The sequence below is a fragment of the Cygnus atratus genome, chromosome 9, assembly GCF_013377495.2.
Source record: "Cygnus atratus isolate AKBS03 ecotype Queensland, Australia chromosome 9, CAtr_DNAZoo_HiC_assembly, whole genome shotgun sequence".
Lineage (NCBI taxonomy): Eukaryota > Metazoa > Chordata > Aves > Anseriformes > Anatidae > Cygnus > Cygnus atratus.
In genome coordinates, this window is record NC_066370.1 from 25,458,409 (window position 1) to 25,480,383 (window position 21,975).

Consider the following 21,975-nt stretch of genomic DNA (forward strand, 5'->3'; position numbering starts at 1 on the left):
GTTTCTTCTTCAAAGACTCTGAAATTCATTTTTGTAATATATGATGGTTTTAGCTAAAATAGAAAAATGGATACTTCTTACCTTATATGCTTGTCTAACACCTCCGTTATCAGCAATGTTTTCTCCTAGGGTATTGATTCCACTCAGCTGTAAAACAAAAAACGAAAAGTATGGTTTTCTGAAAGAACTTATCCAGGACCTCTAAACTTTGCCAGACTTTGTGCTTTATTCACTTTTAGAGGGGAGAATTCCCTTAGAATGTGAAGCTTTAGCAGAAGATTATGACACGGTCTCTGAAAGTTATCTGCCTCCCTTGTCTCAAAATCCAAGCAGATACTCTTGTTTTCCCTAATTCTCTTCTTCCCCATCCAGGTAGCTCTCTAGGATCGCATATCTCTGTTACTCAGATTTTCTGATGCTTAGTCATTTGTTCATCCATTCTTCCTTTTTTTCCCATGTCTTTAACCATCATCTTCTTACCACAGTTCCAGTTAGAAGTGGGCAGAATCTGTCTGTAAGTTAAATCCAAACTTCAGATAGTTGAAATTATCAGTTAACAGACATCAGCAAATCTGCTAGGAAGTCGTTAAGTATTTTCCTGTATATTAGGCCAGTTAGGTAGCTCTCTGGTAGCAAGATGCATAGAAGATAACTATTTAGCTAATACAGTACTTGTAAAACAGTGAAGTATCACTAAAGATGATGAATCTTTGGTAATAGAGAAACTATAATTTTATTTTTAAGTGATTATACTTTTGACCTTTATCCTGGACTTTTGGCTACAATATTCAAAGTTGCAAAACTTAGAATCATCATTAGATTGAATATGATGTGTGAAAAATGGCAGATAAATTTGCCAAAAAAAACCTCTTTTATTTTTAATGGCTTCTCTGTCAGTCCCAGCAGTTTTAAAAAGAGATTTAGGAAATCCTCAGGGCAAGAAGCTTTTTCTTTTCCCCATTCTGTAAGAGGAATATATTGTCAGCCTCTAAAAAGGCCACACAGTGGTAGTCAGAGAAGTACCTTCTTGTAAGCATTTTCTTGTTGGCCACCTAACTGTAGGAGGTCCCACCCAAGAACTTTGTTCCTGACAGAAATAGGTGGTGGCACTGTGCAGTGCCCTACGTGGTTATCCAGTGAAGTCCAAAATAAACAAGGTGGGCGCTGAAGGTAACTGCTCTGCCACCATGCGATGCAAGTGAGTGCTACAGTGGTGGACTGCTTCCCTTTCTTACTGTGCGGCGGTGACCCAGCAGCTGCCTTGGGACTTCCCTCTGGAAGGTGCAGAAGCATGAACTGAAAACTGTCCTGGCGCACTGTGCGCCTCTGCTGACAGAATAAAGGCACCTCACCCAGAAACGATGGCTGAAACCTGCTGTCTGTAGATTTGAAGAACACGCAGTGCCAACCTGCATCAGTTACAGCCCTGTGGCGCTAGAGTGGGAGTGCCGTGAAGGTAATTAAGCAGTTTCTAGATGATTTAAACTGGCTTACATGTTAGAGGTAATGTGGGTGCATTAGCAGAGCATTTGGTCATCCTCAAAATGACATGGTATGAAGCGCTGTGCTATGGAGACAGACCTGGCTGTTTCCTGTGGTGGTTTTGCAGCTTGCATTCAATAGGAACAGGACTGGTTTCCTGTTCGGCAAGAGGAATGCCCAAATCACTCTTACCTGTTCCTTTGAGTTAATGTTCGTCTTGCTGGGACACAAAACAGACCTGATCCTGCACACTGTTCTCATGAAATTAGGGCTTCCAGAGACAGCCATTACACTGTATGCCTAAAACGCCTAATAGTTTTAGCCCTGCAGAATGCTATAAATGCAGTTACATTTAGATTGGCTGCCTATCCTAAGTCTGCATTTCATCTTTTCCTCATAGTCCTACTGTACTCGGTTCTCCTCGGACCTTATTGCTTTGTAGTCCACATGTTTATCTTCAGGAAAGAGCAAGAAACTTGTGAGAGAAAGAAAGCAGCAGGGAGGATTTGTTTTCACGGGAGTATATATTATTTGCACACCAAGCTTTAGAGAAATGAGGATCAAACTTGTAAGGTGTTTGTTTGTTTATTTGTTTTCCCTCATAAAGAATAGCCTTTGAGGGTCTAAAAAGGCTTCTAGGGCAACTGCTCCTAGGACTGTCACTCCTTTGGAACATAAGTCCTGCCTCTTTCAGCACAATTGGTGTATGTGTGGAGTTTTTACCATTATCTTTAACAACCTCTTACTGTTTTCCCTCTTTTCTTTTTGTGGTATAGGGGGTGACAGTGTTGGCCATATGCCAAGAGACCATTTATGTGAAAAGGGTTTGCACAATTAGGACGTAAGATTTTGTGTTCTCTCATTACAAACAACATTGGTAGTTACAAATAAATGCAACATACCTGCTGTCCCCCTGCTAGGTCCCATGAAAAGTTTCCATACTGGTACACCATACACTGGGATAACTCCTTAAAATTGCGTGCTGATTCTTCAGTCCACCAGTCTATGAGGTCTCCATTCTCATTAAAATTTCTGCCTGTAATAATATTTTAACAGAATTATGTATACAGGAAAATAAGTTTTTTTGATGCACTAAGATGGGTAGCAAGTAACTACAATCACACGTGCAATAAATAAATAAATATCCGTAATGAGGAAGTCATACATATGATGCTCTTAATTTTCCTTTTTTCTAAACCAACTATATTCTAGCTAAGGAATAAAACAAACTAATCCAGATTGAATTAAAAGGTTGGATTAAGGCTCTTTTAGGAAGTCTGGCATAGTTCTGACCTGTGATTGGTGCTGGATTGATCATGTGTGTAAAACTTTCCATGTACTCTAAGTTTTGTAACTAGAAACTCAGTAACTTACCATTGTCATCAAAACCATGTGTGATTTCATGACCGATGACCATGCCTATGCCACCATAATTCAGAGATTTGGGCTGAGATGCACTGAAGAAGGGGGGCTGTAAAATGCCAGCAGGAAAGACTGCAAAAAAAGCCAACACGATTAAGGTACTGCCTCATTATGCCATGTGTACAGTGTGAACAGACCGTTTTAGCAGGCTTCAAACAGAGTCGTGCTGTTCCCTCAGATTTACCAGCAACAGTAATTGTATTTACATGTGGTGATGGATGTAGGGAAGTAGAAACGGATCAGCAGGACCATTCCCCTTCCTCCCCAAGCTTACGGTAAAGCAAAATAGTTCTTTAGACACTTGCATAATCATGATCAGATTTACTTTAAGTATTTGTTACCGCTTTGCTTTGCAAAGGAGCAGCTGTACTTTTCCAGTTTACAGCTTTTAGCACTCTCAGAATCTTGTAGCATTATTAAATAGACCTTGCAACATCATGGAAAATGGGAGGGTGTTCCTCTAGAATTAATAAATAATTTGATCATAGCCCCCACCAGAAATCAATCTCAGAGGAATTTGTTCTTCCTTTGAAAATATCAGTAACTCCCACTAGAACAATAATAATAATAATAAAAGGCCATGAGAGCAGTGAAAGAATTGGAACAAGGAGCTTCTTTTCACCCACTTCTATTTTTTTACACTTTTAAGAAACAGCTTAGTAAAAAAATAAATAATCTTGCAATTGTGATATTTTTATAAATGAAGATTTGTTCTTGTGTTTCAGTGTAAATCCCAGTACAGTTCTAGGCATTTCTTACAAGAGAAGAAAGAACCATGAGAAAATTGAAAAATAACAGGTTAGAAAAGAAACCATTTCTGCTGCCCTGTGTAAACTGCTGCCTGCTGTCATGGTAATTCTGTGTCATTGTTACTTTGGCATGTAATTAAAGAGTGGAATTTTTCAATGTTTGTTATTATCAGAAAATGCTGATAGTAAAGACAAGAGTGTAAATGCCACACTGTGCAATGGGCTACTTTGTTGACTGGCAAAACAGAGCAATATCTGGAGTACAGCATCAGAAGGCTAGTCTTTTTTTTGAAGATTACTGCGAGCAAGACATTTCCTCAGAATGATAGGCATTGGTCCTGCTGGCTTGAAACACAGCTGTAACTTCTTTGGAGCTCAGTGTGTCCTTTGCTTGCAAAGCCAGGAACATCTTCCCTCCTTCCTGGAGGCAGGCAGTTCCCCAGGACTTTCAGTTCAGAATAATTAACACCCTGTCACCTCATCCATTTTTAGAATAAAATGTCAGAATTTCAAGTTTTTTTTAACTCTGTCCTTCTGAAAACAAGTTATTCCCCATCTTTTGCTACATAGCACAGTGGATAGGTCTTCTTCGTCTAGTGGGATAGATTTCAAGCAGAGATGTAGAAAGGAAAGGAAATGGAAGTGCAGCTTACATGGGAGCTTTGAGAACATCCAGGGAAGGAAAAACACATGGATTATTTCCCTCAGAATCCATGCAGCCAGTGACAAGAACATGCTGCTTTTCTTCCTGGATGTGTTTGCAGACGGTAACGCCTTGGCCAGGAGTGCCCGTGTTGCACAGTATCCCCCAAGCAGGCCGAAGCATTGCTTAGCTGAACCAGCTCCCCTTCACACACCTGCCTGCAGGCCAGGGGTAGCCGGTACCCAAAGGAACGTACCGGGGGCTGCCTTACTAGTGGCAGCCCAGCCGATTTGTTTGGGGTTGGGTGGCTTCCTTAGGATCAGTGCTGCTGATGGAACAGCAGGAATCACAGCCGTATTGAAATGCAGTAACAGAGCTCTAAACTTCCTACACATCCTGCAAAAAACTCCTTTTTAGAGGTTATTTTTTAAAGAATAGAATTACTAATTAATTTGGACATCATTCTAAAGATCAGACTGCTTTAATTATCCGGACATGCCATAGCTGAAAGATGAAGTAAGAATTTATGGATCAGATTAACTGCCATCACCTTCAGTCTTCCAAATCAGGATTTGTTTTCTACAGATTATTGAGCAAAACAATTTATAGCAAGGCCTTCTGGGCAGATTTTTATGCTTAATATTCAGTAATATGTTCAAAATGCTCACTTAGCTTTACCACCTACCAAAATGACTGTACTGTCTTGCTGTCCCTAGTACTAGTAGGGAGCTCTTCTGTGCTGTGATTCATAACTAGATCTTTAAGGTAGCTGGCGAGAGATTTTCTGAGGAAAGTTTGTCTTTTGGGAAGTGCTGATTTCATTAAGCCTCAAATGTTTCATTCCAGCTGCCGCAATTATTTTTCCTTAGAGAAAGTGATGACAGAGCCCTGTAGGATTGCTGTCTGCCTGGGACGTAAAGCAGCTCTGAACAACGAGTGTACGTTCCAGGAGTATGCTGCTGGTTCCATGCTCAGGACAGCTCACGTGAGGCTGCATTCCTGGACTCTGTCTTTCTAGCAGTGGATCTTACAGCTGTATATGGGAAAGTGCAGGAGATAAGGACACAGAAGCTGAGAATAAGCTGTTTTCTGTACTAACGCTTTCAAGTCTGAATCTCAAGCTTCTGTCCTTGTTCTGCAAGTGATTCAAAACATGTAGGAGATGAAAAACTCTATGGCCACCGATCTCAAGCAGTGAAACCTCTGAGTTTGCTCTACTGAGACCCTTCTACAACCCCCATTTCACTTATATTTTTAAAATACATGCATATATATGTATATACATAATTTGGCCATTAAAAATGTATCCAGATAGTAAGCTGGTAAACCTTACCTATCTGATTCCTACTTGCAGAATAAAAAGCATTGACAACAGCAGCTCCACTTATCCACCTAGGAACAACAGAAGAATAGAAGTTAGAATTTCAGTTCTCAATGGCAGTTAGTGACTACGGGTACAAACCTAGAAATGGAAATCACAGAATCTCAGAATAATCGAGGTTTGAAGGCAGTTATGGAGACTGATGAATCCAGTGCCCCTCCGCACAGCCTGGTCAACTAGAGAAAGTTGCTCAGGATGAGCATAGAACCATAGCACGGTTTGGGTTGGGAGGGACCTTAAAGCCCACCTAATTCCACCCCCTGCCATGGGCAGGGACACCTCCCACCAGCCCAGGTTGCTCAAGGCCCTATCCAACCTGGCCTTGAACACCCCCAGGGATGGGGCATCCTCAGCTTCTCTGGGCAGCCTGTTCCAGTGCCTCACCACCCTTATTGTTAAAAAAAAGTTTTTTCTTAGATAGAAGTGGAATTTGTTGTATAGCAGTTTGTACCCGTTGTCTTTTGTTCTGTCACCAAACGCTACTGAGGAGACTGCTCCATCTGCTTTACGCCTGCGCATCAGGTATCTCTACACACTGGTAACACTCCCTGTCCCCCTGCTGCCATTTCTCCTTGCAGCTAAACAATCCCAGTGCTCTCAGCCTCCTCTCAGCCTCTCATTGTATTTCAGGTGCTCCAAACCCTCAACCATTTTAGTAGTCCTTCCCTTAGTTATCCAAACTGCTTAATGATGATACTTGGTTCGTGTTTTCATTTCTGCTCTTACTGCAGGACTGTACAGGCAAACTTTTCCATGAAAAAAAAACACACACACACAAAAACAAACAAAAAACCTATCAAACAAACAAACAAACAAAACCACTGAAACACGGAAACAAATGTCATAATGATATCTAAACATTTGGGGATGATGTAAATTTTTTTTTTCAAGACCATTTACTTAACAGGATTTTTTGCATTGCTTATCATCATCATATATCCAGATATCTCAAGTACCAGATTAGAAACTATTACAGTTTTCTCTTTATCGCACTTCCGTAAGGAATGAAGTCACATGCAAAGATCATCATGAGATCTGTGGCAAGGCTTGATTCACAGTCCTACAGGTTAACTTCAGTAATAACTCCTTTCCTTGCTGAAGACTCTCAGCCTTACTTTCGGTCCATCTCAAAACATAGGAAACAATGGGAGTCCAAGCTAAGAATAACAGTTTAATTTACAGAGCCAAGGAGCAGAACCAAGAAATACACAGGCTGATGGTTTTTGAATTCTTCTTAGGAGATCACTTTCTTTTCTCTCATTTCATATGTTCTTACTGCTCATTGTATATTAGCATGTGCAGCTGTATGTGCTTTATCGGGTTCTATGGGCTTCAGTTGTGCCTCATATTAGCACAGTTCTGGGAGGTAGTCATTGATCTGGGAACTGTTAGGACTAGAAAAGTAAAAATGAAATCTTGCATCTCTGGTTTTGATCGAGGGCTGAGGGCTGTAGTGACTTATAGGCTATGAGTTCCTAGGGTGATTTGTAATAAACAGGTTTTTCCCTTTACATGAGCAGTTAAGCCTGACCCTGGCAGTTTTATTATACTTAATAAATAGTGTTTGACAGTACACTGAAAAGTTTTTCATAGGAGACTTTGGACTAACAGAGTGAAGTTGTAAATGATTTATTTGGTAACTGTATTGCATAACCAATCATAAGCAATGAACTGTATCCCAACGGTGGCTATTACTCAATGAACTCAAAATTAACTTGCAGAATAAATGATACCTATCAGGAGATGATCACTTGTGGCTGATATTAAAAACCTCAACTATAAGGTTGATGATCACTTCCAGGCTTGCTTTAGGTAATTTTTGAATGCAATTAGATTTGGTAGTTATGGTAGTTACTCCTAACTAATATATTCTTATGGGAACAAAACAGGAGTTGTGCTAAATTAAGGAGAAGTAATTCAACAAGCGAAGTTCAAACAAAGCTTGAAGTTAAAATAAAACAAAAGTGAGATAGCTGTTAGGTGGAACATATATTTGCAGTTAATGATATGTAAATGCTGAAGAGAAAAAGCAATATTTGGAACTATTTATCTAAATAATGACTATATTTCTGAAAAATCTGACAGAGTATTTGGAAATTTCATAATGGCCGTTCCAGAGGTGTGAAGTATATGTCATCTTCTGAAAAGGTAAAAGTTTGAAGGTGTGAGATGATTTCTTTTGTTTTGTTTTTCTTAAAAAAAAAAAAGTCTGGAACAGCACTATGAAAATGATAAAGTAATTAAAAACAGAAAGACAGAATCATATAATAATTCAGCTAAGTACCTTTAGAAGTCATATGTTCTCATGTGAAGGTAATTAGATCAGGTTGCTTATAGGCTTGTCCATTCAAGACTGGAGTATATCCAAGGGCAGAGATCAAACAGCCTCTCTGGGTCTTGTTTCACCACCCCATAAGGTGAAAAGTTTTTCCTAATATCTAGTCAGAATTTTTCATATTCTAATTTGTGTCTGTTCCCACTCGTCCTATCACTGTGCATCTCCAAGAAGAGTCAAGCTTCTCTATATGCCCTCCCGCTAGGTAGTTGAAGACAACAGTAAAACCCCTCCTTTGTCTTCTCAAGACTGAACAAAACCAGTTCTCTTATCCTCTCCTCTACACAAATCCATCTCTGCAGCCCATATTCAAATGAACAGTCCTGCAAAGTTCGCATAGCCTATGGTGACCACAGTCTTTTTTCTGATTTCGCTTAATTAATTTTTAAATGGGTCAGAGCTGAGACAGGAAGAGTAGCCAGCACAGCTAGGGAATGTTCTGTGTCAGTCTTTTAGTACATCTACATCAGTATTTTAATTCAGAGCATGAGAACATTTCTGAAGTAAATTCCTGCTCATCTTCATTTAATCATGCCTTGTTTGGCATTGCACAGCAGTCTCTGAGCAAGAGAAATAAAACACATGGGGATGAAATTCATCTTTCGGATGAACTTAATTGAAAAGCTCCTCTCCAGGAGTCCACTTAATCCGCTCCAGGAGCTGAGAGGCCAGACTAGACCTTCTCCAGAATACTTAACCTTCCACACCATCCCCCAAGCTTCATCGCCATTCTTGATAATGTAGGTTCAACCTTTGAGAAGATAGCAGTGCCCTCCTACTGGCTCTCTTAATGGGGGAAAAATTGCAGGAAGGTCATTAAAGCATTGATGATTACCCTCCAACCAAGTACTTCCTCCTGTGGAGACTGGGTGTAAGCCTATATATGGTATTTTAAAGTACTTACTCCTCTTTGTCCACCTTTTCTCTGAGCTTTTTCAGTCTTTTCTTCTGGGTAAATACTAGATTTTGAATAATGTTTTCAAAGTATTCTTCTTCTTTGAAGTTCAACTAAAAAGAAAGAGGAGAAAATACTTAGCGGCCGTGTTACTGATTTGCAGTTAAAGACAGATAGAGCTGGAAAATCTAGTCTTCAGCATTATAATCTAAACAATGCATTTCTAAGATTATTTTTTATCTAGGGTTAAAGCATAGTTCGCAGTTCTCTGCCACATCACTGAGTTGATACTGTAGCTGGATGTATGTTATTGGCTGCATAATCTTTACCAGAGATCTTTATTCCCTCTTTATATGTTTCAAATTAAGTTGAGCATTTGTTGGTTTTGACCCTAATTTATGGGAGTTGCCAGCCTAATAAACTGCAATTTTACCTTGGAAAGAATACATAAACAAGGTTTAAACTGTGTTTTAAAAGCATACTCTATTTATATGTCTGTATTTTTCAAAATTAAAATTTCACCTTCTAAGGTAAATTCTACCTGAACATACATGGATGTTGATACGCTAATGGAGTTATTCTTAAAATGAACCTGCATCATAAAAGAATACCGAGGACATATTTGCAGTGAGAAAGCTCTGGTGCAGTTTAAATTATACAGGTTGTCCACATCGTACTTCAGGGACTGATTTCCATTCATGGCTAGGCAGGTGCAGTTACTAAGTTAAGTGTACCCGCATCCACGTCAACCAGTGTTAAATCAATCTGTGGCAGATTTAGATGTACTTGACTGAACACCATTGTCTCTATGTTTTCTTCTAGCATAATTCCTCTAGAATTTATACATTCCCTTGAAATACCATCAAATACACATCGCCATCGGTTCTGGATCAGCTGCACCACACTGAACTTTAATACATTCTTACTTACTCCTTTGCAACTCAAGACAAGATTGAGTTATTCTGTGCAGATGCATACGATTTGCCTTGGCTAAGAAGACAAAAACACAATTTCTCTCTTAAGACCTTTTTCTAATTATGCTGCCTATTGTGGATACTTACCTCCTGGTACTCACTATTCAGCTTATTGTCATCAGTCATGATCTCATCTGGATAACCGATTCTCTCTCTAATTGCTGTTGCCTAGGGAAAAGATAATTTGATATCCATAGCAATCAGTCATGAATTAGGTAATAAGTGTAATATGGAAGCAACTGTAGAAAATGCAGAACTTCAATTATATATAGTTTTTGTACATTTCTTTAATCACTGAAATCACTGTGAGGTTTATGGTTAATTATAACAATGGAAAATTCCAGAAAATATATTGTCCCTTCTTTTATAAGTAAACTTAGAGAAATGTGCACAAGACAAGCAAACATACTCCAGCTATGTTTCTGAGTTGAAAATCTGGTTTAAAAAATAGTAGATATCCCAAAATATTTGTCATACTTTACAACATTTAAAATTGAAATAAAATTCATGACTGGAAGTTTTTTAACTTCAGTATGTTATAGGAAATCACATTTACAAATTTTCAGAACCTCAGCTTCAGTCTGTATCCAAATTTCTTAACTAGCTCCCGCATCTACATTGGAGTGAAATACCTTATTAAATGTTCCCAAATTTTGGCAATTTGAACTCCTGAACAAAGTCTTTTAACTCAAACTTTACTGAGTTTCATTTGGTAGTTAAATATTGATTTATACTTGATGACAATGCCAGAATCAATTAAAAAAAAAGAAAGAAAAAAATGATTATAGCAGCTACTACTTCTACCCTTAAAAGAGAGCTCACTGAAGGTGTCCAGTCTATGATTTGACTTTTTGTTCTCATCCTATTGCACGTAACAGCTGGTCAAATCACCATAAATCATTCTTTCCCAATTTCAGTATTATTTTCTTGTAGACATTGATTATCGATCCCCTTAATCACTGATTTGCCTGAAAGGTCTTAATCTCTTGTATAGATGTTTTCTATTTTGTGTGCTTATCTCCAGAGAAGCCCCTTTGCATGTAATTAATTTGAATCTGATATAGAAATCTATAAGCGGCTGTGCCTGTATGGACACGTGTTTTTATATATATGTAACATAGTGATAGATGTTACTGCTTCTTTTTTTCAGGAGACCTAACGAATGGTATGCTCATCTTTACAGAAATACACAGTATTTCCAGTATTTAAGATTTAACTTACTTTTTGCTCTGCTTTCTTCTTGGTTTCTAGATCCATCCATGTGAGTTCATCTAAGGTTTTTATAAAAACATCACGTATATCTGCAATCATTTCTTCAACCTTGGAAGAAAACATTAGTATGTTACCTATCCACATAAAATGATCAAGTTATTTTTCAACAGTGGTAGTTTGTTTATTACAGTCTTGTTTTTCCTGCAGTAGCTGCTTAAGCATGTGCTGTTTATGGACCACACTCAAAATCTGGAGGTCGAGTTAAGGAGTACTTTTGGCCTGTCCTATGGGAGGAAAGGGAATGGGCATGAGCTCACAATACAATACAAATTATTCGGGTAACAAAAAATCTGTCAGATATCCATCTGTGGGATGTTATGCGTCTGATGAAATTATTTTATGTGTGTCTACCACAAAGAAATGGTATATCTTAAGCTTGGATTACAGTCAGAGTGACAGGAAGGAACTAAGTCTTTTCAGGTTAATTTTCAGCAATGTTCTGTGTGACTGAACAGAACCAGAAATAACCAATAACCGATTGTCCTTGTGCCCCGTGTTGGCAGGATGTGAACTAGCATCAGTCTCAAAGAAGAAGCAGGGACTGTTGGTTCTAGGAAGTGCTGTTCCTTGTGTGTGCTTTTCGGCTTATGCATGGTCCGTCACTACTGTGGCTGTGGTGGTGCTTTAGGCTCCAGGCCGGCTCCTAGAACAAGTGGAGCAGGCAGATGTCTCTCTCCCTCCAGGTGTGCACACGTACTCTAGTTGCATTTCACATTACTTCACAGTGTGGCCGTTTGCACTGAAGACAGGCCAGCTCAAAGTTAGCGATGCAGAAGTACGCAGTGCAAAGGAGTGACTCTCAGAGCCCAGGCATTCTTGTTACTCCCTAGCGGTACAGTGACTGAGAAGCAAACCTGAAGGTTAGGGTTTTTAGCAAGTGAACCTGCTATACGGAAAAGCTGAACTGAAAGTGTAATCCAAGCTTTTAAAAGAACTGCATGTTAAGTGACAATTAGGTGACATTTGGATGGCACATGGGTTAAGTTTGCTAAATCCTTACCACATGTTTACTGTCTCCAGCAAATGCTTCCTCTACGTATAATCGTCCCACTGCATTTTCCATGTTGCCATTGACATAGTTTGCACAGCGCCGCCAAACAGCAGTTTCTGATGTTGTGCCATAAAGTGCCTGACAAACACAAACATCAGATAAAACAGTGACTTCTGGGCCTGCATAAGATAAAGGAGAACAGTGGCTGACTGGTGGATGTGTGTTTCAGAGGAGCCTAACTGACCTTAAATCAATGTATTTAATTCATGTTTGTATTTACCACAGTTAAGCGGACTCACCCTGTGAGGGGAACATCCTTCACAGTCTGAGGAAGTATAACAATCATTAGCAGTATTCTTTATCCTTTCAACATATGAAAGGTAGAGAGGACACTACTCTAAAAGCCAAGAATAGGAGAGGTCAGAGAGGAATATCCTGACACAGCATTTCTGTTGCTGCAGGGGTCTGTATCGCCATTCCAGCTCAGACAGGGCCATTGTGGTTATACAGCAAAAATTCATTCCCTCAGTGGTTTTCCACCCAGCCAACAGCACTAACAGTGCGTTGCGGATAGAGGAACACACTGCTTTCTACAGCAACAAAAACCTACCTGTTGCCATATTAGTAAAAGTAATGTGTGATTGAAATGCAGGGCTGTGGATTTGTGTATGTCCAGAAATTTCCTCAGTGAAGTGCTAGGATGTAGTGTTGGATGTTTATAGAGTTCAAAAAGTAGTATTCCTTGATGATGCAGGCTAAGCAAATGTGAAGCTTCATATTATAACAATTTTAAAGAGCAGGAACAAAAGAAATAAACAATGAATAAGACTACTGTGTTCAGATATATAAAACTGAAAAAACTAAATGTCCATTAATTGCCTCCAGTAATTATTCCCCCCCTTTTTTTTTTTTTTGGCAACAAGCAGAATCTTAAAATGCTGCATATGTGTGTGAAAGTGTTTCCTTTTTAACTAACAGATAAAACAAAATGGCCTTAATCTTTCTTAATGGAGCTCAGCAAACTTACAAAGTAGAAAGTTCAGCTGGGGAAATAGAGAAGATTTCTATCTCCAATCTGTGGGATTGCTCAACATTTCCTTAAAAGCACTAAAATATCTGCAAGATCAAACGACTGAAAAACAAGACTGGGCTCACATTGTTTGGCTGAATCTATTACATTAAATGCTGAAGAGTTTCTAACAAGTCAATCAAAACTGTAGAGCAGTTGTTTGCAAATGAATATGACTGTTATCAAAATGACCATATCATAAATGGATTAATTTAGATTTGGAAATAACAGAGACCAAGTATCAGAACAGTGCTTTTCAGACCCACTTCAGCTATTAAGCATATATCATATAAATGATGCATACACTCCAGCAGGAGCTTCAGCAAACAAATATAGCTTTTGTGCACAAATTTTAAAATACATTAAATTTTTATATAGGATGGACATAAAAAAGAGAGATGAATTTCTGCACCTTACGGAAAGCATTCCTTGTGTCTTTGTAGTTACGGCTTAGGCTGTTTACCAGATCCATTACAAATCGCCAGATCATGTAATTTTGAAGTTCTCTGTGTAATAAAACAATAATAATAAGCTGGCAATGTTTTTAGACTTCTGGAATTTACTGTAAATAAAATGCAAATTACAAAAATACCTAACATACCTACCTGGGAGTATACTTATTAAGAATAGACTTCAGCTTGGTAAGGTATTCTGGATCATAAACAACCACATGTTCTGTATTCTCAACATTAATTTGTACAGTTGACATTATATTATTTATGAATTTTGACCAGTTGAACACCTGGAAAAGCAATATGCATTATTATATTGTTAAATCCTAAAGAAACAGTATTTAGCTATTTAAAAAAAATAGGTTTGCATAACACAAATGCTCTGACTTCAGTTCTCCTAATAGCTTCACCACTTGTAAATGGCATCATCGTAATGATAACTGATCTGAGATAATTTATATCCACTGTGCTCTAAAATCCCATTAACATATGGTGGTATTTAGCAGAAAGAGTCCAGATACTGTTTTGTTTTCAGTCCTACACAATTAAAAATGTTATGGCCCTTTCCATTTAGCCTGGAAAAGCGGATATATATATATATTTTAAGCAAAATTTCAAGTGCCTTCTTGCTATATTTGGCTATGAACTTCTAAATCAAACCATGACTAAAAGCTTTATTTTTCAATATGGTATGGGCAATGAGAAACTTGTGGTATACATGACAATACATTCTCAAGCATATAGTAAGGGCTTTCTCCGAAGTACACTGAAGTCCATAAAATGATTTATTTTAATAGGCTTTAAAACAGACACACTAAATACCCACTCTGTAACAAATTTTCCTCTGTATGCTGTAGTACGAGATACTGAAAAATGAAATGGACTTGAAAGCAGATCTGTTAGCATCTGATAGCAGCAAGCTGTGGCAGACAAATCTACTTCCCTTCATCTGCATGGTACCACTTGAGACAGATCCCTCAGCCTGCAGTCCTCTGGGCGATATGGTGTTATATGGTTCTTTATGGTTGCTTTATTCAGTATGGTTATATGGTGTTACAGTTCTTTTGACAGGAAAGCTTTACTGGAAGAGGTAACGTCTTTTATCAGACAAACTCTGTAGCTGAGGAAAGTAGATAAGCTTTCAGGAATAGATCCCTTCAGGTTTGAAAGAGAAGCAGCAAACTTCCAGCTAATTTTAGGAATAATTGCTGTGCTATCCTTAGACCATTACAACAACACGACCAACTCCCATCATGTGTCTTTTGTGCATTTTTGGATAAATTTAGAGCAGATGATTATTGCTGATCTGTGCAGTGCTCCCCGGGAACTAAAAATAACCAGGGCAATACCATTCTGTGAGCAAGAGAAGTTAGTTTCTGACATTATGATTGCATTCTGACATTCTGACAGTAATGGTAACTGTTCAAAGTAAGATCTGTGGGAGAAGGTAAATTATGAAACAAATTAAGCTAGGCAGAATGGAACTGCCATATAATTTAAAGTTGAAGAATCTAAAGTCAATAAAAATAGCAGAGACTATGAAACTGTGTTAGTAATAATAGTGTTTCATAGCACCTCACTGGCCTCAGAAGACTCAGTTAACACACTGCTGCCAGTCAGACCACAGTGCTTTCCATCAGTTAGCCTCTTTGTCTGTGTGCAGGACTCTGAAGTCGTTTATCATAAACATGTTCGTGTCTAGTAAGACATGATGCTATCGGGAAGGCTCACCCATGTTATCAAATCTTTTGATATTCTTTAGCTGGACTTTGTGGTTACTTGAATTAAAGGCTATACTGTGCGAACAGCACGTGGCTCAGGATAGGAGAAAATTCAGAGCTGAAACATCTTGGGAGAGCTACAGTGGGAGGAATGGGGAGAATTTTCCTGGTGTATGGTCGTGTCATCCTGGCTTCTTTCTGCTTGGTTTGGGAGCCCATCTGACAGAGGGAATGGTGGAAAACCAGGACTTTTTGTTCTGAATCTGTAGCTCTGGATAGTCAGAGAGGGTCTGAATAGTTACACACAATAGTGCAGCATATTTGAATGAACTGGTGGCTGCGTTTTTCTCCATCTCATATTGATGCAGAGGGGCAAGATCTGCCTTTAAATTTGCAGGAATAGCGGGTACAGAAGCATAGACTTTTACATATAGTTTAATGTCAGCAGAATTTTAGGTAATACACTGTGCAATTCAAGTATCTTGTTTAATTTCAACTGTGTCTAAGCTCAAGAAAGAAATGTCTTTAAAGAAAAATTTGTCAGGCATTACCATTTAATCTCATCAGCCATAAATTAGAGGTTAAAATACCAGATTATTGATCACTCACCGTATGATTGATTTCCAATGAAAAGTTGTTTTGGAGTTGTGCCAGTGTCATTTTATTATACAGCAGAAGCGGATCGTTTCTGTCTTCAGATTTTGTTGTTGCCTATCAAAGTTAATCATGAGATTAACCATTACTACATAAATTGAGTCAGTTCACAGGAATTTTAGTAAGTAGAAGTAAAAAGAAAAAAAAAATCTGGCTTAATACGTTACTGTGAGAAGTTTGCATAGCTGTGAAGCATCTCACGTGTATATATGCAGGTAAAAAACCGTGGGAGAAGGGAATCAAGGAAATGTATTTGTTGAGTATAAGGTGGCCTGTGGGCTGTGGTAGGAACACGGCGCGTGCATTCTGATCAGTATGTACGTGCTGTCTAATATATTCCTTCTGGAACCACTGTAGGATGGGAGGCATAACTCACTCAAGCTTCACATTAGTCTAGGCAATATGGTTTTGTACCAGTGTGGTGTTAAGAATGTGCATACATTAATACCTTAATGGAAAGACTGTATTAGGCCATTTGTTACAGACAATAAAACTGCCTCACTGCCAGAGAACTGTGTCTGCAGTGGTGATTTACGAGGTGACTTTATCCCTGGAGTCTCTAGACAGGAAATGTCGGCAAGGAGGTCTCTGGGATTAGGGTACAGACAATGTAAATTAGGGAGAGGAAAAAAAACCACGGGACTCAGTAGTATTGTATCCAAACTACTCCCTTGGTCTCTGATTTCTGTCTTGAATATGTTTCCGTTCTTTTCCTCAAACAGCAGTGTGTTCTTTGCCTGGATGCTTCTGATGTGCATTCCTGTATCCCTTTTAGTGTGGACGTAACATGTGACAGCATCAGCACTCAGTCACCCTGTACTTGAGCCCCTTTTCACTTCGACTTTTTTGATGGCAAGGAGAGAACATACAGGCACACAAGTGACTGTGGGAAAAGAGTGATCTTGTGATCCATGAAAGTAATTCATGGGAGAATCCATATCACTACTGCCTGGAGTACTCCACTTGACTCAGTCAGGGGCAAGAACAGTAGCTCCCACCTATTTCAACTCCTTTGAAAAAATCAGTCATGCCAACTCTGATTTTATCTCTTTTTTTTTTTTTTTTAAAAGAGATTTATCTTTGTTTTCCTCTCTCCTACTCTACTCCCTAATGTATTGTGCATTCAGTATTTTATTCCATTTTCTTCACCAATTCCCAAGAGCACAATGCCTTCTCTACTCTAGTAACATTCTGGATGGTGCCACATTTTCTAGCTTTGATGAAAAGGTTAACAAGTGAGGCAGTAGCAACTTACCCACAACCACCTGTACTCTTTATCAGCAGCAACTGCTGTAGAGAAATTTCATTTGTGCTTCCTTTCTTACTCCATTTCAAATATTTCTCCAATAAATTCTTTTTCATTTAATAATTTTCTCTCTCTGATCTAAGCCCAGAAGTGTGTTTCTCAGGAAAATGTGAAATAAATCAAAACCATATGGTTTTAGTTTATATAAATGGGGTGGAAATGTCTACCTTTGCCAAACACATGCCCTTACTATCAGTGTAACTTAAAAAATAGCTGAAGCTATTTGGCTTGTTTTACAGTAATCTTCAGCTTCAGGACCTTCTGAAATGTTTAATAATTACAGGCCATATTTTTGCTCATGGATGCTTTAACTTCCACTTGCTTTTCTCCATGCAAATTTAAATTGTAGCTCTTTCTCCAAGGCATATTTTCTGGAGAACAGCGCTCGATTAAAAATGCACTTGAAACAATCGGTATTGTGGAGCAGCTTGTGTAGGACAAACATTACTTTGTGTTGTGTGGCAGGCTAAAGGTTGGGAATCTACTGCTCTGATAATCAAACAGCCCATGTGAAGAAAAGGACAAACAGAAAAGAGGCCCCAAAAGCATCTCCCAAAACATACTTTCTAAAACTGAACAGAAACCAAGCCTGTCTCTTGCTTTCTCCTCCTTCTCTTGAAGGGCTTCTGTGAAGAGATTAGGATAAAATATTTTGCTATTTGGAAAAAAGCTAACTCAAATATTTCCCCTTGCTCATTAGAAGGCACATCTTATTATGTGTTCCTTTTAGGTGTTCCAGGCCCCATATATTTTTGGTCAACATTTGGTCCCACAAAGTAGCATGAGCAAGTAACTTAACAACTTGGTTTACAGTTAGCTTTCTTAGGTATTAAGAAGAAAGCTATTTAAAGAATACTTTAAAAATGTTTTTTTCTTACATTAGCAATCTCTTTCTCCAGGTCCATAACTCTTTTCATTTCTTCAGAAATCTGTGTCTCATTGAAAGAAATGTTTCTTTCTTGTAGGATTAGTTTAGCTACAGAAATCATGAAATCAACATAGGCAGAACACGCCTGCAGGAAAAAAAATACAAATAATTTAAAGACAAAACTCTTCAAAGTATAGCACATTTTGATTATCTGTAAGATTTCATCTTCATTTTTATGAACTATGGTTCTTCATCCCTTTTTTAGGTAACTTTACAGTAACTTACTCCAAAATACTGTTAGATCACAAATAGAAATTTGAAAAGCCCCTCATGGAAAATTGCTGTATGATTTGCAGCACTGCTCAAACCTAAACACTGTCAACTACTGCACTGTGTTTTCATTATTTAAAATGAGACATTGGTAGGTCCACATTTAAACCACCACCTGTGTTTTTTCTAGCTCACTTTAATTACAACTTCCAAAAATACTGCTTCCAAAGAGCAGTGTTCCCAGAAACGTAAAACCAAGAGAAATGTTGATGGACTGTGTAGGATTAGCATTGTGGGAAAATTACTCCCAGAAGCAGTGTAGCTCCTCCCTGCTGCAGCCTGGAACATTTAGAGTATAGATTTTTGCTATATCTAAGTTTGGTATAGGTAAATACACTATGGATATATACTATTGAATATATTAAATTTAATATATCTGAATTTACCAAGGATAGCAATGGATATATACAAGTATATTCTCTTAAATGTTACATTGTCAAATACCTATAAAGGTGTCATTATATTTTATGGAACTTAATTTTATTCTAATATCTCCTTGATAAGTCACACTCATTTTTCTGTAAGCAGAAATGCTCTTTTCAATATACTTTTAAAATGCAAATCAAAAATACATAGTAAGTTAGCTAATAATAAATCTATTTTATGCAAAATATCTTAATCTACTAAAACAGTGATAAAAATAGGATTAATAAGGCGCATGGCATCAACTTTATTAAGAGATGTATTTTGGTATGTTCAGCTCCTATGGCAGTAGGTTGCACCCCTTTTAATGAACGCTGCGTTTATACAGCCATTCTGATAACTGCCTTCCTTGCCATCCATCTGATGTCAGCCTCCCCTGCCTGCCAACAGTGCTGTGCTATAACAGGCTGTGTGTGCTGGAAAACTCTGAGCAGCTCATGAAAAGTATTGACAACAGACTTCAAAAAGAAAGGTGGCTCACAGTATCCTGAAGGACTGAACTCTCAGTGTTATTTTTAATTAAGACAGATTGTTTTGTCAGAGAGAAAGCCCATCAAACCACTGACAGCCACATTAAGTCACAAAAGAGAGTGCACACCAAGCCTTAAAATACCATTTCAAAATACCCAAATCTGTGTATAATTTATGCAAAAAAATGAATGCAGACATTACCCCAAACCAGCAAGTAAACAGGAATCTTCAGGTACCAATCAATGCATTTTATTTTTGGCCTAAGGATCATTGCATGGTCATGTAGCAGTCAAAGAATTGTCAGCTAATTTCAGACAGACTGTGTAAATACACTCAGATACTTGGTGGGAGCTTAGATGTCAGAGTAACGTCTGTATTAGCACAGGATCCATGCATCTTACAGGAAAAAAAAAAAAATCTGTTCCCAAACTCCACTTGTCACTTTGTGGTGTGAAGTCCTGACAAAGGCAGAGGTTAAAGTGCAGGAGGCAGGTACCTTGTTTAATGTGCACAGCTCAAAGGATAGAATGAGACAGCAAGAAATGGAGCCAAACAGAGGTTATCAGCGTGCAAGGACTGAAGGGAGGAACAGCTCTCAATTGAGGTACTCAAGCTTCAGGTTGGAAGGGACCTGAAAACATTATGACGTCCAACCTTTCATGGGAAAAGGGAGCCTAGATGAGATTATCTAGCACCCTGTCTATTTGCATATAAAACCTCCAGTGATGGGGACTCCACCACGTCCCTGAGGAGGTTGTTCCAGTCACTGACAGGTCTCACTGTATCTGCTTGTTTCACGATTATTTCCTTCCAAGAGGTCCTAAAAAGTCAAGGAGCTGCTCCTCTTCTGACCTGCATAATCATATATGAATTGCGTGGAAAACTACTACTTTTCTTCCACATGAATGTTCAGTTATTAAAAAAGGAAACAAAGAGAATGGGAGATAGAGGAAATGAGACAGGATGGGGTTTTGGGGGCATAGTGACTTTAGAGGAACATGCAGTCGTCTCATCCGGTGCGGAGACAATTGGTTAGTACTGGCAACTGGAGCCGAGATAAAAAACACTTGGCTTCTAGTGCAGCCAGAAAGGTCAAACAAGGACACCAACATTAATGGCATAGTATTATAATACCAAAACTTCAGGACAGTTGTGATACTCCCTCCCATTCTTAGCCAACTTATTTCTATTTGCCCTTAATCTCATTCCTCTATATCCTGTTAATTTCCTTTCCTTTTAGCTCTGGTCTCTTGTCTTCTGACACACTTACCCACGTTAGAGTTTCTTTCTCCAGTCTGTCACACATTCTCTTCCCACCTGTAGATCAACCTTGTTTAAATTCTCATCATTATTACCTTTCTATTTCACTTTCCCAGATGACTCCCAGGGTTGGCATTACAATCTCTTTGGGGAGAGACTGTTCCTGCTCTTTGAGGGACTCCAACCCAACTCTTGAGGGTACACCTGCCTTGAAAATAGAGGCTAAAGCTTCTAAAGCAGTCAGTGATCTGTCAGCTCCATCTTACCTCTTTGTATGCACCAGTGCATTCATAGTAGTCACGAGAAGGCAGGCCGAGTCCAGGTTGATCAATCTGTAAAGTCAAATAAAAATTTAGAAGTGCTTAAGGACAAAATGTCATAGCATTGTACTATTCTTTGGCCAATTATAGGTTGCTGATGCTTCACTCTTGCAAAATTCTTGCCAAAGGGGCAAGAATCTCTCCCATCCTGTTGCCTTCCTTTAATTCTTTCCACTCTCCCTTTCTTTTTTTTGTCTTTCTCTTCAGTCTTCTTTTTCTGTTGCTGAACAATGCATGCTATGTGTAATCTGTGCTAAAATGCTGGATGTACAGAAAACAAAACAGTCCCCAGACAAGCAGGGCAGTTACTCCATCTTTGGAACTCTTACATGCAAAGTAGTCAAGGATCTGTCCACCCATTTACAAGAAAGATTACCTCGTCACTGCACCTGTAACAGCTGTGTCTCCGGAGTAGCTGGTGAAGATTCACCATACACAATCCTGTCTTCTCTGGACTTTCCATTTCCAGAGTTTCCATTTTTCATCTTACATTTACAGGCAGGACACTCTCGGCATGCTCCTTAAGCACATGTCCTCAGCCATTTTCATATCTGTGCCAGCTGACTGCAGGTCCTGTTACTACTTCGGCATCTGAATACCTTGTAAAAACACAACCCCCTTCTTTGTGGGCTCTCTGCCATAGCCAGGTTTTCAGTGACAGAGCTTTCTGCCAGAATTACATGGAAGGAAAGTCATGCTTACTTATTTCCTTGCATGCATATCTAAGTAGATCATGTCTGTCTTCTGTCCAGTGTACATATAAACTGTGTGTATATCTATACACGTCTCAGTTATTCTCGCCTCACTGAGAACAGCAATGTATGAGTGCACAGAATAAAGATTAATAATCTGACATTGGACAATGAATATACTGTCAAACTGATAATGGAAGTTTAAAAAAAAGCGACTACGGAGATTCACAAACTTATCTACAACTGACTGGTAAACTTCAAATCA

The 21,975-nt window shown here is 38.7% G+C and overlaps 1 protein-coding gene across 1 annotated transcript in view; it reads right to left on the reverse strand.

Moving 5' to 3' along the window:
• The window catches only part of MME (membrane metalloendopeptidase), a 35,137-nt gene that overhangs the window by 5,587 nt on the left and 7,575 nt on the right, over nt 1-21,975 (reverse strand). Inside the window, exons 7-19 of the mRNA XM_035566527.1 lie at nt 20,965-21,030; nt 18,225-18,359; nt 15,996-16,097; nt 13,819-13,955; nt 13,626-13,719; nt 12,154-12,282; nt 11,103-11,201; nt 9,969-10,049; nt 8,917-9,020; nt 5,630-5,688; nt 2,857-2,976; nt 2,385-2,518; nt 82-147 (exon numbers count right to left, since the gene is read on the reverse strand). Of these exons, the coding sequence (XP_035422420.1) occupies nt 82-147; nt 2,385-2,518; nt 2,857-2,976; nt 5,630-5,688; nt 8,917-9,020; nt 9,969-10,049; nt 11,103-11,201; nt 12,154-12,282; nt 13,626-13,719; nt 13,819-13,955; nt 15,996-16,097; nt 18,225-18,359; nt 20,965-21,030 (1,326 nt within the window). The remainder of the gene's footprint in view (nt 1-81; nt 148-2,384; nt 2,519-2,856; nt 2,977-5,629; nt 5,689-8,916; nt 9,021-9,968; nt 10,050-11,102; nt 11,202-12,153; nt 12,283-13,625; nt 13,720-13,818; nt 13,956-15,995; nt 16,098-18,224; nt 18,360-20,964; nt 21,031-21,975) is intronic.